This window comes from Rhyacophila brunnea, unplaced genomic scaffold, assembly GCF_057557595.1.
Source record: "Rhyacophila brunnea isolate RB1 unplaced genomic scaffold, BYU_Rbru_1.0 scaffold_18, whole genome shotgun sequence".
Taxonomy (NCBI): domain Eukaryota; kingdom Metazoa; phylum Arthropoda; class Insecta; order Trichoptera; family Rhyacophilidae; genus Rhyacophila; species Rhyacophila brunnea.
In genome coordinates this window covers 4,161,022-4,176,660 of record NW_028232837.1, presented here as the reverse complement: position 1 = coordinate 4,176,660, position 15,639 = coordinate 4,161,022, and the positions used below count along the sequence as shown (strand labels likewise).

General features: G+C 33.5%; 1 protein-coding gene across 1 annotated transcript in view; it reads left to right on the top strand.

Annotated features, from left to right (window-relative positions):
- LOC147073133 (uncharacterized) overlaps nt 1–7,998 on the top strand; it is a 33,818-nt gene extending 25,820 nt beyond the window's left edge. Inside the window, exons 9-16 of the mRNA XM_085945234.1 lie at nt 1,020–1,169; nt 1,637–1,866; nt 2,780–2,881; nt 3,032–3,189; nt 3,971–4,054; nt 4,650–4,828; nt 5,792–5,941; nt 6,069–7,998. Of these exons, the coding sequence (XP_085801360.1) occupies nt 1,020–1,169; nt 1,637–1,866; nt 2,780–2,881; nt 3,032–3,189; nt 3,971–4,054; nt 4,650–4,828; nt 5,792–5,941; nt 6,069–6,119 (1,104 nt within the window). The 3' untranslated portion in view covers nt 6,120–7,998. The remainder of the gene's footprint in view (nt 1–1,019; nt 1,170–1,636; nt 1,867–2,779; nt 2,882–3,031; nt 3,190–3,970; nt 4,055–4,649; nt 4,829–5,791; nt 5,942–6,068) is intronic.
- Nucleotides 7,999–15,639: the final 7,641 nt, after the last annotated feature.

Here is a 15,639-nt window from a genome sequence, read left to right as displayed (position 1 = left end):
ATAGACATTTCAGATTGAGAATGAAAACGTGGCGTTATAACTAAAGAAACACATCACGCTCGGGGCTCATGTGTTCTAGATGCCGCCCTAGAGAGTGACACATACAGTTCTATGATGCAACCTAACAGATTTCATTATAACAAATCCTGGCAGTTTACAAATGTCAAAATAAGTGCGGGACAAAAAAATATTATTAAAGATTTATCACGATATAACGAATTTGCATTCACCATGGTCGCAATAAATGAGGGTCACTTGTACCAATACGTTTCGTACAGTGGATAAATAGATTTTTAAATATTATCTGAAAATTTGATTGAAACATATCAGTAGGTTCAAAAGTTATTTAATTTTTTATTTTCCCATTGGAGTTTGATGGTATTTATTAAACGTTGGTGGTATTCGACTTACCTACTTTGAGTAGGTCCTTGTGGTAAGTAAAGTGTTGGGATATAATAGGAGCTACTTGGTTAGTTCTACGTCTTTCAGTATTGTATAATTAATAATATTATGTATGTACATAGATACAGTAAAACCTCGTTAATACGAATTCCATGGGACCGAAAATCGAAAAAAAAAATCGAATAACGAAATATGAAATGTATGGGGAAAAATATAAAAATTTTGAATTTTTTTTTTTTTTGATTTTCATTAATTTCGTTTCCGATCATAGATGTGCCTACCGAAATTGGTCATAAAATGTCAGAATTATTTTTATTACCTTCATCAAATAAGTAATTTTTGATGTTTTAAGAAAAGTCTATCACAATTTTCAATGACTGGCTCATGAAATAGTGTACTTTATTACGATTTATTGAATATTTTTATATGCCAGGGACTCTGAAATCATTTCGAATTACGAAATTCGAATTAAAGGTATGGTTTTATATGAAAATAATGTTGAAGGGACTTTTTTTTCGCGAAAATTTCAAATTACTGCGAATTTCGAATTATCAGTGTTCTTACTAATGAGGTTTTAGTGTATCTGTATATGTATTAAGAATATTTCTTATTTCTAGAAAAGGAAGAATGGCCGTCATGCCACCCGCAAATATAAAATGCACAAGTGTGCGCTGTGCGAACAGAGCTTCTCGAGGACCAATCACATCATCAGACATATGGCGACTCACAACTATGACTACCCCTATAAATGCGAGACTTGTAAAAAGGTAAAATATTGTCAACAATACAGCACATATTTTGTGTTTGGGTGGCCTAGGGCAGTGTTTCCTAAAGTGGGCATTATCGGCCCCCTATGGGCATTGGTGCAATTCAGGGGGGCGGTAATAGCTTCAGAGGCAATTAGGGGTCGATGAATACAGATAAGGGGCAGTGGAAGCAAAAAGAACATTTGTAAAATTGTCCGTACATGTTTTATGTGTTGTGTAATATACAGGAACATTCACAGTGATTACTTATTTTCCAAATAAACACACAGAATGCATTTGACTTACATGTATTTCTTCATGCAATTCATTAATTTATACTGTCATCAAGATGGCAATTGGCCAGATGGCGTTCCTGAGCTAAATTGTCCCATTCCTATCAGGCATGCAGGTGTACGGACTCTCTTCGCGCCTTGCCTTCTAGTCGGCGAGTACTGGAATTGTTAATATGTAAAATCAAATTGTTTCAGGTGTTCCCCAACGATGAGATTCTCCAGAAGCACAAGCGGATGCAGTGCGAGAACAACAGCAAGGCGTACCAGTGCGGGACATGCGACATGAAGTTCACCTACGAGATGTCGCTAAACCGGCACATCCTGCGATATCACAAGGGGGAATCCGTGCTCATCAACTTCCATGACACCATGGACAAGAGGGAGAAGACCTTCATATGCCCCAAGTGCAACAAAGGGTTTTACAGGTATATTTTTATACTTCTCGGTATGCCTCAGCTGCTGTGAAGTGTTTTTCAATATCTAAACCATCAGTGATCAAAAATTTCTCCTTCTCTTTATTGTTCCACTCCTCGTAGCAGTTTGGATTCTATATTGAATAACTTTACATTGCTAAAGGCTATCCTAAAAAAGAGTCAATTGTGAATGAGTTTTGCCATTAAAATTCCTTTAAGCAAATCTTACCAATGGTGTATCCCATGAATAGCGATAGCCCTTGATGTTGTATGCGTGAAATACCGACAGATATAGAGAAAAATTTTCTAATCAATGAGATAGACGACATTTGGGTGCGCCTTTTATCACTTTTCCTGTTCATCCGTCTCAGTCCTTCTACATTTGAGTCTTTCTACTTTTGATACTCAGCAATAACGGAGTCCAATAATAATTATTATTGCTTGGTTCAATTTGTATGTATAATCCATTTGTTCTATTATCTACCTATATATCGACTGTAGAAAGAAAAAAGGACGTAACCCTCGGTTTTTTTAAAACGGATTTTATAGCATAATAACGTTGTACACGACTAAATACACGATGTGTCCAAAGGATGTAAGCTGCAAATGTAGAATTATCTAAATTTAGCTAGCAATTAAAAAAAAAGGGAAGTGATGGAAAAACGACTTAAACATCATTTTTTTTTTAATTTACTCAATAATTAATATCAGATTAAAGATTATACAAACCAAATTATTAATTATTATCATGCACTTCAAGGTTACGTTTATTTTGTATTTTAACTTTGATCTACAGCCATAACAAAAACGTTTTTGTGACTCCTGTATTGTGTGGATTATGCCCTTTTTCCTTTCCACAGTCGATATATGTAATATGGTCCTATGTTTTAAGTGTTAATTAATATTGTTGCATCTGTATTCACAGACAAGAGAATCTGGATAAACATGCGAAAACGCATATGCCTCATGAGAAGAAATTCGAATGCCCCATTTGCCAGAAGAAATTCCTTCGAAAAGACAATTTAAGGTGACACCATACCATTATTACATTACATTAAAAAATAACAATTTTATTACCTGCACAAGCCATTGCTCTAATTTGTAAAAATCATAATTTATATTTTTATTATATTTATGGCATATAAGAATGCATTGTAAACAGATTTACTTGTTTCAGAACGCATTCCCGAATTCATGAGCCCAAGAGAGAAGACTTGGAGTCGCACTGTTTATGCGTCTACTGCGGACGCTCCTTCTCCAATTCTTCGAATCTGATTGTTCACATGCGGAGACACACTGGAGAAAAACCATACAAATGTGATATCTGTCAAAAAGGTACAAAACTACACAGACTGATACTGCATTGATTTAAAATTAAGGAGGTTAAACTTTTGAAAGAAATTCAAATTACGAATTATATAATTTTATGAAAAATTCGAATTGCAACAAATTTCTAATTATTAATTTCAATTAGTAAAATTTGTCTATAATGATTAAGCCTAAGAGTCCTATACATAGTCATACTTATGCAAATAATTGGGCTCATGTGTAATGTCAATTTTCGGGTGCATAACACATAACGAGTGATACCTATCAATTGAATGCTTATTGTAAACAGAAATTAAGCAAATATAGTATTGAATGTTGTTTATTCATTTCCGACAAACCAAAATTGTACTGAGCACCAATTATCTACGCAAACACGAAAAATCGAAAATGTCATTGTATTATTCAAACTATTAAACAATCGTAACTGATGTATACCTCCAATTTGCGCAGTATTTACTGTCCAAATGCTGACACTGTATTCAGGTTTCGTGCATTTATCCAAATAAACAACAGATAAATTAAATATTCAATTTATATTTTGTAGTTTTCATAATGTTACCATTGTATATCAATTAAAAATATTTTTTAAATTTTGCAGAACATTGGAATTTAAAAAATAGCACCACTTTCGATCTCCTAAAATGGTGTTGCCATGTTATTTATTGTTTTGCTAAACTTTCAACTATGCATAGGGTTCATAATTAAGTAGATTTACATAATTTTGACAGCTTTGCATTTGGCCCTAAATAATGATTGTTGAATTAAAATATATTTATTATTTTTATAGGTTTTCCGAGATCTTCTGATTTACAATGTCATCGAAGGACACATACGGGAGAAAAACCCTGCTTATGTACGATTTGCGGGAAAGGTATTTACTCGACTTGTCTATATGTAATACTAACCACAGTTCTTTGATGGTATGGCAAAAGATAAAATGTAAAAGTTTTAAGACTCCTCTACTTGCGAAATGGTCTTATCGTGCCATCCGCTAATGAAGGTCGGCCACCGTCAGCGCAATTTTTGCTTTATCATCTGGTACCCAGAACAGTTCGGTGGAGCTACACTCGTACGCAGAACTTCTCATTTGATTGAGAACATCGACATTTGTCACCCGGTCAGTCTTATTTTGAGGATTCGTCTATACAACCTCATCTTGAAATCCTCCTGGTTTAGTATTTATAACTCCTTATTGAGGGAACATAACACTGATTCATACGGGCTCAGATTTAGGTTAATGTCTTGGATTGCTAAGGAAGCCACTCCTTGTTATTATTTCCTGTGACTGGTCCCATTTCTTATTGACCCATGTTCGAAATGTTAAGTTTCTACTAATATTCTATAAAGGAGTTAGTTACGGATATAATTTTGCCATGAAGTATAATATTAACTCTTTCGATTTTTCCAATCTGCTATTTTTGTATAACGTGGTAATTAAATTATAATTATTTTTTTAATTTTCCTAGGTTTCTCCCGTTCCAATAAACTGGTGCGGCACATGCGGATTCACACCGGTCAGCGCCCCTATAAATGCACGTTCTGTGACCGAGCCTTCACACAGTCCAATGATCTCACTCTCCACGTTAGGAGGCATACGGGAGACAAGCCTTATGTCTGCGGGATATGCGGGGATCGGTTTATTCAGGTAATCTCTTAAGACGATACATCTATAGGCGTGACGAAATTTTGGACTCGCTGGCATTCGGAGAACGAACGTCGAGGTGTGAATACGTCAATTTGTTTCGTGATGGCGACAGGGGTATTAATTCTTAAATCGTGTATAGATGACTAAAAACGTTATCCATTTACTTGAAAAAGAAAACATGTCAATGAATATGTTATTATTGTTACTAATAGAACAATAAACAGAACATTAAATAGACGCATGTTGGATTTATATGACAAATTATATTTCGGTCGGCATGCGTCCTTTGCACCCGCGACCCGCAATCCGCGCATCGCCTAGCTACGATCTTTTTAGACCATGCCTCAACTGAGGTATAGCCTTAATAAGTATTACAGCTTTCCACCAAAGATTCAAGGTGCTTACGGAGTGTATGTCACATAAAAGCAAAACGAGTTTTTGATTGTCTATGGTCACTTCTATAACATAGTATTTAAGACAAAAGTGAAGAAATCTCTACAGTATCTCTGGCTGTCATCGGATTCCTGTGACCCAGATTTCAATTATAATATTATTTATTAAATAGTATTCATTTTCATGTAGAATCACTCAGTATAATATGTAATATGACTTCATAATATTATGAGAAAGCGGATCCGCAATTTATTGTGTAATCATTTCAACATTATTATTCCATAGTGCGCCGGACAACACATAGCGAGTCATAATTGATTGGACATGTCACTCGATTATAAGTTTCCGTTAAAAACACATTGCACCTAATTGTCATTATATTATTAGATGCTGGTATGACCTGGAATGATGAAAAAGACTGGCAAACGATAGGAAGTTTTGGAAGTGTGTTCATATCCTCTGAGTAGTGGACATGATAGAAGAAAGAATGTTTGATTGAAAATAAACAAATTGTCAATTTTGTCCAGATCAGAAGATCATTTTGCTAATCTGAGATATTTTAAATTGTAGGGTACAGCACTTCAGAACCACAGACGCATGCAGGGTCATTACGAGGAGGTGAACCAGCCCACTCCGTTTGGCGCCAACTCAGTGAATAACCCAAGCCGAGAAAACGGAGCCAACAGGGTTGCCAGAGTCGGCACTCATGTCAAAGCGGAGGTAATAATTGTGCCCCTACCTAAAAAAGTAGCGTAACGTTATGCCAAAAATTTCCGTTCAGGATAATGTTATTTCAATTACGGTATGCAAGTTTACAAGATTAATAGTATTATTAATTTGTTCACAGATTCACGAATTCCTACCGGACCTCAAAGGGCTAACCTCGACGTTGATTTGAAAACAATACAATTATTGCCAAAGTTACCTGTTCATATAAATTTCAATTGACTCTTAAATATCTGATAATATTTACGTCTCCCGAGGGTCAGGCATCAAAGACTATCACAAAGTAATGCGTTGGTGAATTAGTTTTATTAATTTTTAAGTGCAGCGATTTCAATGAATGTTCCAAGTCGCAGCATCTGCATCTGCGCACGACCATTAGTTTTTAATTATCATTTATTAAATATTTTCTTCTTCTTTTGTATATTTCAGTATTTAAATTATGATGAATTGAGGTGCTGAGGATTCAACTAATCAAGTGCACCAGTGATCAAGTTGTGTAAATCGATTTCAAATTTTAATAATGCGATTGTAAATAAATTTACATAACCGTTTTCAACATTCTGTAAATTTAATGATGTTTCGTTCTCAAATTATATTGATATTTCCATATTATGTTTTTAGTGTTTGAAGGAGGACAAGTCGAGCTAAAAAATTAATTACATTTTATACACCATGTCCATGGGATATATTCCAATGTTGGGAATAGAATGCATAATATAAATTATCTTCACATCCAAAGCAGTCTAATGTTTGAATCCTGTTTCACTTATTAACAATGTATTGTAAACTAAAGACTTCAGCAGGTCTATTCTTAACGGTTATAATGTTTCCACTATTTTCATTCATACAAATTAGGACAGAAGGTATTCTTTACATTAAACGGTTAGTAACGGCTAGCTATCTCTTATTCATAATACGGCGAAAATTTAGGTTGGTACACATGTCAGTCAAATTCGGATATGTTCGTAATACCAAACCCAAGTGGATATGACTGAACACAAGCGGATAAAGCCAAACGAGCACCATCTAGTTGGTAATGAGCCAAACACAAGAATTTTGTATTGACACGTTAGACTCAATATAACCTACAATATTCTTAGTCATGTCATTGTGATTGCAGCTAAACAGTTGGATCTTGCGTCTCAATATGTAAAATTGACCTCTGTCTCATTCTCAAAATTAGCACAGCTAAGCGAGGTGCTATTAAAAGATATCACCTTTTGACAGTTCAGACGGTTAACTTTTTTACATAATCAACCGCCAGAATACGTAAAGTGATAAATTTGATATATTTATCACAGTTAGCTCTTTTTTGATATTAAGTGGTGTATGTTAGAATAGGCCTGCAGATTAACTTTTTAAAACACAGCAGACGATCCAGCGAGATTTCTTAGAGAGGGTGGGTTTGATGTAGTATTCAAAAACTGCATTTACCACATGGATACAATTTTATTATTTTAAACAAGTAAGTTACAATATTAAACACGGTTACATAACACGTCACTATAGGATAGGCGTTGACGACATCACCGCCCAGTAACAAATATTCGATTACGTTTTGTTAAAACACGACTTCTTGTTATGAATTGATAATAAAATGACATGCTCTCGTCCGGTCCCTTCTCGACTGTCTTGAAACAAGGTTCAACATTCAGGTAGGTAGAAGTTTTGCTGCCAGGCAAATAGCAACACCTCTATCAATATGTTTTTGAATATTGTTCCGAAAACGTGGGAACATTGAAATAACTAAAATTTCAATTCGGTCTGTTTAGGTCAAACAATTATTTAGACCACAATAATACATCGGAATATCATAACGGTAACAGTATATTGTGGTAATGTGAAAATTACTCTTAAATTATTTTTTTAAATTATGTAACTTGTACCCATTAAATCCTCAGCACCTGTTGAACGACACAAAGTATTCACGGTTAGTTACGTATAAGTTATGTGTACTAGAATTTTTACACGTTTTTGTGGTGTGTCAAATTTTGATATTTCTAAAACAAAACACTTTATTGTTATAACACAAATGTCAGACATGAATTTATAAAAGAAATATATAAACCTAGTTTTAAAAAAATCTTATTTAATATATTTTGCATACATATTTCGATTCGCTGTAACGCGTTTGTCAACTTTTCTTCCCCCAACTGTCATTATTCAGAATATTATTTTGACGTATTGTGAATATTATGCAAACTTAAAATATTGTACCAATTAATATGAGGTTTTTATGTGTTTTTTTTAAAGTTATATTAACTAAATAAATTTGCAGGTCATAATAATTTTATCTTGTCATAATTTTTAAATTCTGTCTTAATACCAGAGGTACCTGCTAACGGCAAGATAAAATGGCTGACTGTTTATTAAAATATAATACTTTGATGAGGATTGTAGGTTCAAATATATTTTCTTTGTCATCCTACAATATTGTACTACTTAGTTTGTTTTTAGAATTTTTTTTTTTTTTTTGTAAATATTGTTTGGTCTGTCTTTTAAGGAATCATATTATAGGTAGGTAGGGTGCCTATGTATTTATTTTTAAATTAAATATTTGTTTTCAAAAAATAATGATCCTGGTTTCTTGATTTTTGATATGCTATAGTTTTTTATTTAATGTCTGATAACTACAAAACATTTCAATATCTAAAGGTCGGTACTGATTTGAGCATTTTTTTGCGCACAAATGGTTTACGTGTACGATCGTTCGTGCGGATTAAAATTTTGGTATACGCAACTTGTTTGTGCGTGTAAAATCCCGCTCCAGTTGTATACAAAATACGCGCACCGTATGCAAGAGTGAATATGTCCAGACTGAGCACAAAAGATGCACAATTGAATGTGTACTAATTATCTTATTCTATTGAATTGCGAATTTTTGTTCCCGATCGGAGCACAGTATCCGAATGCATAATGTAGTAGATGTTATCTTAACAGACTTTTTTTACAGAGAACGATTGTTAGCCATTCGGTCTACCTAATAAGTTCTTGCTCTGGGTCAAGACAGTAAAAAAAAACAACATGCAATTTGCAAGATTTCGGTTTGAACCCATGATTCACAGCTTCGGAGGTGGATACTCAGTACTCTACCATGGGCACTACAAAGCGTGTATTCCAATGTTTTGTATGTTTTATTTTTTAATTAGGGTTATTTTTTATATCACACTATGAATTATTGACATGTTGTTATTTTTATTTTACTTTAAATCCTTGAAAATTTTATCCTGTTGCTGAAATATTGCAAGGTTTTTTTTTACAAATATGAGTCGTTAAGTCGCAAAACCCGCTCTAGAAATTTTGCAAAACAAGCTTTGAAAATTTTTTAAATCCATTATTCTATAAATTGCATCTTTTCTTGCAAATTGGAGTAGTTGTCGTCATCTTGGTTGTCATAGTTGGTTTTGTGACTCGACGACTCATATAAAACATGGATGTCTCTATAACGAATAAATCTGACATTCCAGTACCACATGCGTACATCCATTCTGTTACTTGTTATCCTTACAATGAATTCTTATCACTAAGTAAACACATAATGTAATGATTTTTTTGCCTTTTGCAGCTATCACACATAATAATTTATCTATCATGAATGACTTCAGTTTACATCTCACTGTTTAAATAGGCACTAATTCACGTAAAATGTGTGTTTAAAAAATTTATTATATATCTTTCATTTACTATCACCTAAAAAAGTGTTACAGAGGTACTCAAAACTTTCATATTGAGATATATATATATGTACTTCTTTATCTATATTGGCAGTGTGATGGGTAGATGATTATATCTGACTGGGATACTACGAGGGTGGGTCAATAATTCCTTAGAAAAAAGCATTAAAACAGTTTTTATTTTTGTATTTTTTTTTTATTTCTCAACATAATCTCCTTGGAGCTCAATACACTTGGTTAGACGTTTCTCAATTTTTTTTAAACCGTCAGAAAAATAAGTTTTCGGAAGGTCCTCAAAATAAGCATTTGTCCGATCGATGACTTCTTCATTTGAAAAAAACGTTGTCCACTTAGCCATTTTTTTAAGTTTGGGAAAAGGAAAAAGTCACTGGGGGCTAAATCTGGCGAATACGGTGGGTGGTCGACCAATTCGAACTTCAATTCTTCAATTTTAGCCATTGATCGTAAACATGTGTGAACACGGGCATTGTCCTGATGAAAGAGGATTTTTTTCCTGTTTAAATGAGGCCGTTTTTCTTCAATTTTGTTTTTTAGCTGGTCCAATAAAGATGCATAATAATCCTCTGTTATTGTTTTTCCTTTTTCCAAATAGTCAATGAAAATAATTTCACGTGCATCCCAAAATACAGTAGCCATAACCTTACCAGCTGATTTTACGGTTTTCGCCTTCTTTGGACATGGTTTGCCTTCGCAATCCACTGCTTTGACTGTTCTTTCGTCTCGGGAGTATAGTGGTGTATCCATGTTTCATCTACAGTCAGAAAGCGACGAAAAAATTCATCCGGATTGCGTTGCATGAGCGACAACAGGGCTTTAGAGGCCACCACCCTATTGCGTTTATTGTCGACTGTGAGCAAACGCGGCACCCATCTTGCAGAAATATTTTTCATGCCCAATTTGTCATGTAAAATAGAAATGACGCTACCTTTTGAGATCCCTGTAACCTCAATTATCTCACTCAACTTTAATCTTCGGTCACTTAACACCATATCGTGGATTTTATTGATCATTTCTGGTGTAGTCACCTCTACAGGACGTCCTGAGCGTGGTTCATCCTTTGTTGATGTACGACCACGTTTAAATTCATTTAACCAGTTATAAATAGTTGCAAGTGAAGGAGCAGATATGCCGTGAACTAAATCCAACTCATTTTTTATTTCCTTTGCTGTTAACCCTTTTATATTAAAATGTTTAATAACAGCTCTAAACTCAATTTTCTCCATTTTCCATTTTTCCATTTTCCACAAGCAAATTTTTTTTTTAAATGTACGAGAAACACACAACAACCCGACCAATCTGATTGAAACTTCGCAGCATACTGAATCGGTAGTGCCGCTGCGTGAAAACAAACCGCTTACAGTACTAGTCGCGCCACCTGTCGGCTTTTCTAAGGACTTATTGACCCACCCTCGTATTTTATAGAAGAGCAAAACCAATGTTTTGAAATCGGTTGGATAAGATATATAACATCCTTTTTCAATGTTTTAGTTATATAGTATTTTTTATTATTGATGTCATGTCTATTTAAATCGATGATTTTGACAAAAACCTTCTATAAAGATGGAGCCTAAATGTATAAAAATTAAGCAAAAAAGGACCTCTGCACATCTATTCTACGCACAAGACTGCTTTCGGCCCCTACGACAGCTATCTAGGGTAGGTTTGTATCAAAGTATTGGCATTTGTTGTAACAATAATTACAACTAACTTATAAGTGCTTATGTTTTAACAGCACCTCTTTCTTGGTTGTGCTAAATTTTAGAGCGAGATAGACAGTATTGACTGTTTAGATGGCTAACTTATTGTAATTGTTACAATAAGTGCTAATACTTCGATATAAAACTACCCTCGATATCTGCCATAGCAGCCGATAGCAGTCTTGTGTATATAATAGATGCGCTGGTATACTTATTAACTTAGCTACAAGTGACTTTGGATTGCTGATTCATTTGCAGAGAACTTCACACTACTGCTATAATATTTATTTGCTAATTTGCAGGGCTTATGAAAAGACAATCCATTACAATGAGTAGATAAGTAGTCAATAATACTACACTTCATTTAAGCAGTCTTGTGTATAGAATAGATGCGCTGGTATACTTATTAACTTAGCTACAAGTGACTTTGGATTGCTGATTCATTTGCAGAGAACTTCACACTACTGCTATAATATTTATTTCCTAATTTGCAGGGCTTATGAAAAGACAATCCATTACAATGAGTAGATAAGTAGTCAATAATACTACACTTCAGCATTATTATTTAGTTTAAAAATCATTTACAATCCATATAAAAAATGGCAGTCATTGTTTGTGTAATAAAATCGGAGTGATAACCGAGTGATGTTAACCATCCATTTGCTAATTTTTTACAAAATGTCAACAGAAATAACTAACTATAAGGCTCTTTCTAATTTATAGTCCCATATTCTTTGATTTATATCCCTTTCAAACACATTGGATTTTTTAATGTAATATAGAAACATCTTTTCTCAGGTCGGTAAATAATATTTCATTTACAGGTGTATCCCTTTATATACCATTAATGAACATGTCTCGGGAGGAATATTTAAAAAAATGACAAAAATTGTATCTTATAACCTTTTGCCGCCACAGTGTGTATTGATTTCTTTTTTTCAATTGAAGAGTGACATTTGGTTGCACAATGTTTTTTTTACCAAAGTGAAGTGACACAACTTTATATTGTATATTATAATATATAAATATATTTTACGATTAGGGTTAATGAGTTGGTATTCTAATATTATTATGATAATTTAGGTAGATATGCTGTTAAAAGTATAATTTTATAGAAAAATAAACAAAATGAATCATTTTTTGTAGTTTATTTGACATCGCCCAATATTGCAATATATATGTTACACCGAATGTGCGAAATTGACTATTACATGAAATGGGCAAAATTTTGGCTAATTCATGTAATAGTCAAGCCTGTTGCCTTATTCATGAATCAGGTAATTTTTCTGCTGAGTACATGAATTCGCCACGGTATGGAATTCTTGAACTGTCAACATGACAGAAGAAAAAGTAAATTTAATACGGATGGTTTTATTAGTTACAATTGGACATAATATAATATTATTATTATTAGGTTATGTTAGGTTAGGTTAGATTTTGTAATTCTGAATTAAATTATTCAACTGAATGTCCATTTTGAGGTTAGCTATCAAGTGTCAACAAACTATCACAAACATTCAATCGACCATTGCACAATTGATACCCAAGCACGAATCAAATCGCGAAAATACTTTTCAATAAAATTCTTCCGTTATCATATTATAGTTCTAGAATTTTTTTGCGCATAGTAAATGGATATGAACGTCATTCAAATCAATGACATTTGACACATTTGTTTAGTTGCAAAAAACACCACGGAGCCCGATCATCTATTTTGACCATAGATAATAATATAAATGTACACTTTGACCAATCCATGAGCATTTGATACATTTAGTTTAGTTGCAAAAAATACCACCGTAGCGCTTCTATCTAATTTGTCCAAGACATGAAGTAAGCAGAAAAATTACTGCCGATTTCACGCACTCTCCAGATATTTTGTCTAATTCATGAATAAGGCAACGGGCTTGCATTTTTCATGATTTAGGCAAAATTTTGCTCATTTCATGTAATATTCAATTTTGCACATTCGGCGTAACATATAGGTACATCAACATAATATGAATACGTGTATTAATTAAGGCGCTAAGTACCAAAAAAATAAAAACTGACATTTTTATAGAAAAATGTTCTACATACCAACGTCAATAACTTCAACTATAGTCTAATAGGGTTTCCATGGAAATAAGCCGAACCGAATGGTTTATGACGGTCTCACCTTACGCCGAAACCGTTTATTGCCGTAATAAAACTTGTCGAGTGTTCACCCACTTATCTTCGGAATTGTATATACGGGTGCCGCCCTGTTCCATTATGCTCCATTCAAATAACGGTGTTTGTACATGCTCGTCTATTTGAAACAAGTATTCCTTATATTAAAACAGAAAAATATTTTTTCTCTATGGTCAGTTTTTGATGTCTATGGGCACTTAACTGTCAAATAAATGACAATTTTTCACATTTTGCCGCTAGATATCCCTAGTGGTCCATATATTTTGAACTCGCTATTACATTTACTTTCATATTATTTCTTTTATTTTTCGATTAATACTACATTATGGCCGGATAATCCGAATGCCGAATAAACGTTATTGAATAAATAATCATTACAATATAAACAAATGAAAGTAAATGGTTATCGTGATAGTATACCTACCTACCATATAATTATTATGCATAAATCGATTCCAGCATAATCATGTGAATTGAGTTGTTGAAAATATTATATTACTTGTATTTATTTGATTTCATGAATCTGCGTCTGATGTGTATTTACTAACGAGACTCTATCTCGTTAACTAGACTAATCGAGACGTCGCCGCTTTTACGAAATTTGCGGCATTGTAGATTAGCTTTATCTACGAAAGCAAAGTTTAGTACCTATAAATAAAGAATTCATGATTGAATAAAACGAAGCACCAATTATAGAATCAATTGTAAAATAGATAGTACCATTAGACAATAATCAAAATAATACACTGAATCATAATGAAATACGGAAGAAAACAAGTACCTATGACAATTATCAACAAACGCGGGCTGTCAGTTGCGATCTGTCAAAAATGGACTCTGCCGAATTTAGCAATCGGCTCGCTAAACTTATCGTAGAGGGGCATTAGGTGTTCGGGTTCGGCGAGATGCTTATGTACTAAATTTGGATGAACGCAATTATACCGGCGTATTATATATCTGGCGTAAAATCGCATTCGAAAATTTTGGATGAACACCTTATTAGTGCCTCAAGCAAGTCAAAAAAATACAGAAAAATAATTAAACCTGTCGACGTTGTAAGTCCGTTGGCGTGTTTTATTTAAAATGGTGTAAGTAGCACTGCAGTGGTCAACGGCATTCAATATAAAATAGCTGACGATGGTGTGTTGACACTTGCGAGTTCTTAATACCTAAAATTATAGAAGCTGCTGTGATTGCTTCACACTGTAAAACTACATTTTTCAAAAGGTCTGCTTCATGAAATTTTATTGCAATAACTCGGTATTTTGTAACTACAGGCAATACTACTTTTTGGTTCTTAGAGCCTTATTTAATACACATATTCATATATTCAATTTCACATCTACTTAGGAATATTATGACTTCACAAAAATAATTATTAATCACAGTAAAACCCCTATTTCACTCTTAATAAAGAAAGTAAATTGTGGGAAATTGTAAATTTTTATGTAACTTTTTGTATAAAAAATCATTTGAATTGGTTTGGTACATATTGTGTGTGGTTTATATAAAACTCTTTCAATATTGTAAATTGATTTCAAGGTTTGAATTTTTTTGACTTTATTATTATCTTATACTCTTGACTCATACACAAATCGAAAAACAACGTGTATTTACCAGACCCAGGATTCGGACCTTGTGAGTTTACTAAAACAGCTACAACTTTTATGTTATATGATTAATTTTAATATTTATTCAAAACTTGTGTAAGTATTGAAACAATTCAATTTAAATTCATCTTTTTAAATATGTAGGTAAATTTGTTGGGTTTCAGGAAATATCTAAATGTAAAAAATAAAACATTTTTACCAAGGACAAGCAGCGTCGGATCGATGCCGATTGTCCAGAATCACTTGGTCAACAACAGCGCCAAATTGGCGCCGATTGTCTCCAATGGGTTAAGCCGCGCGATCATCGTGGGGGAAATAGTTGTTCATTTGTCATGAATGTTTGTTCACAAGTCCATTAAAAAATTATTAACAATGTTAATTTACGAAAATTGATAAAACTATCCTCGCAAATCGTAAAAGTGTCAGAACAGCCAAAATGTCAAACTGACTTATAGGCGAGAAGGAAAATCACCGCACCATCGAATATGATCATTTTAATTAGATTTACTTGATAATTA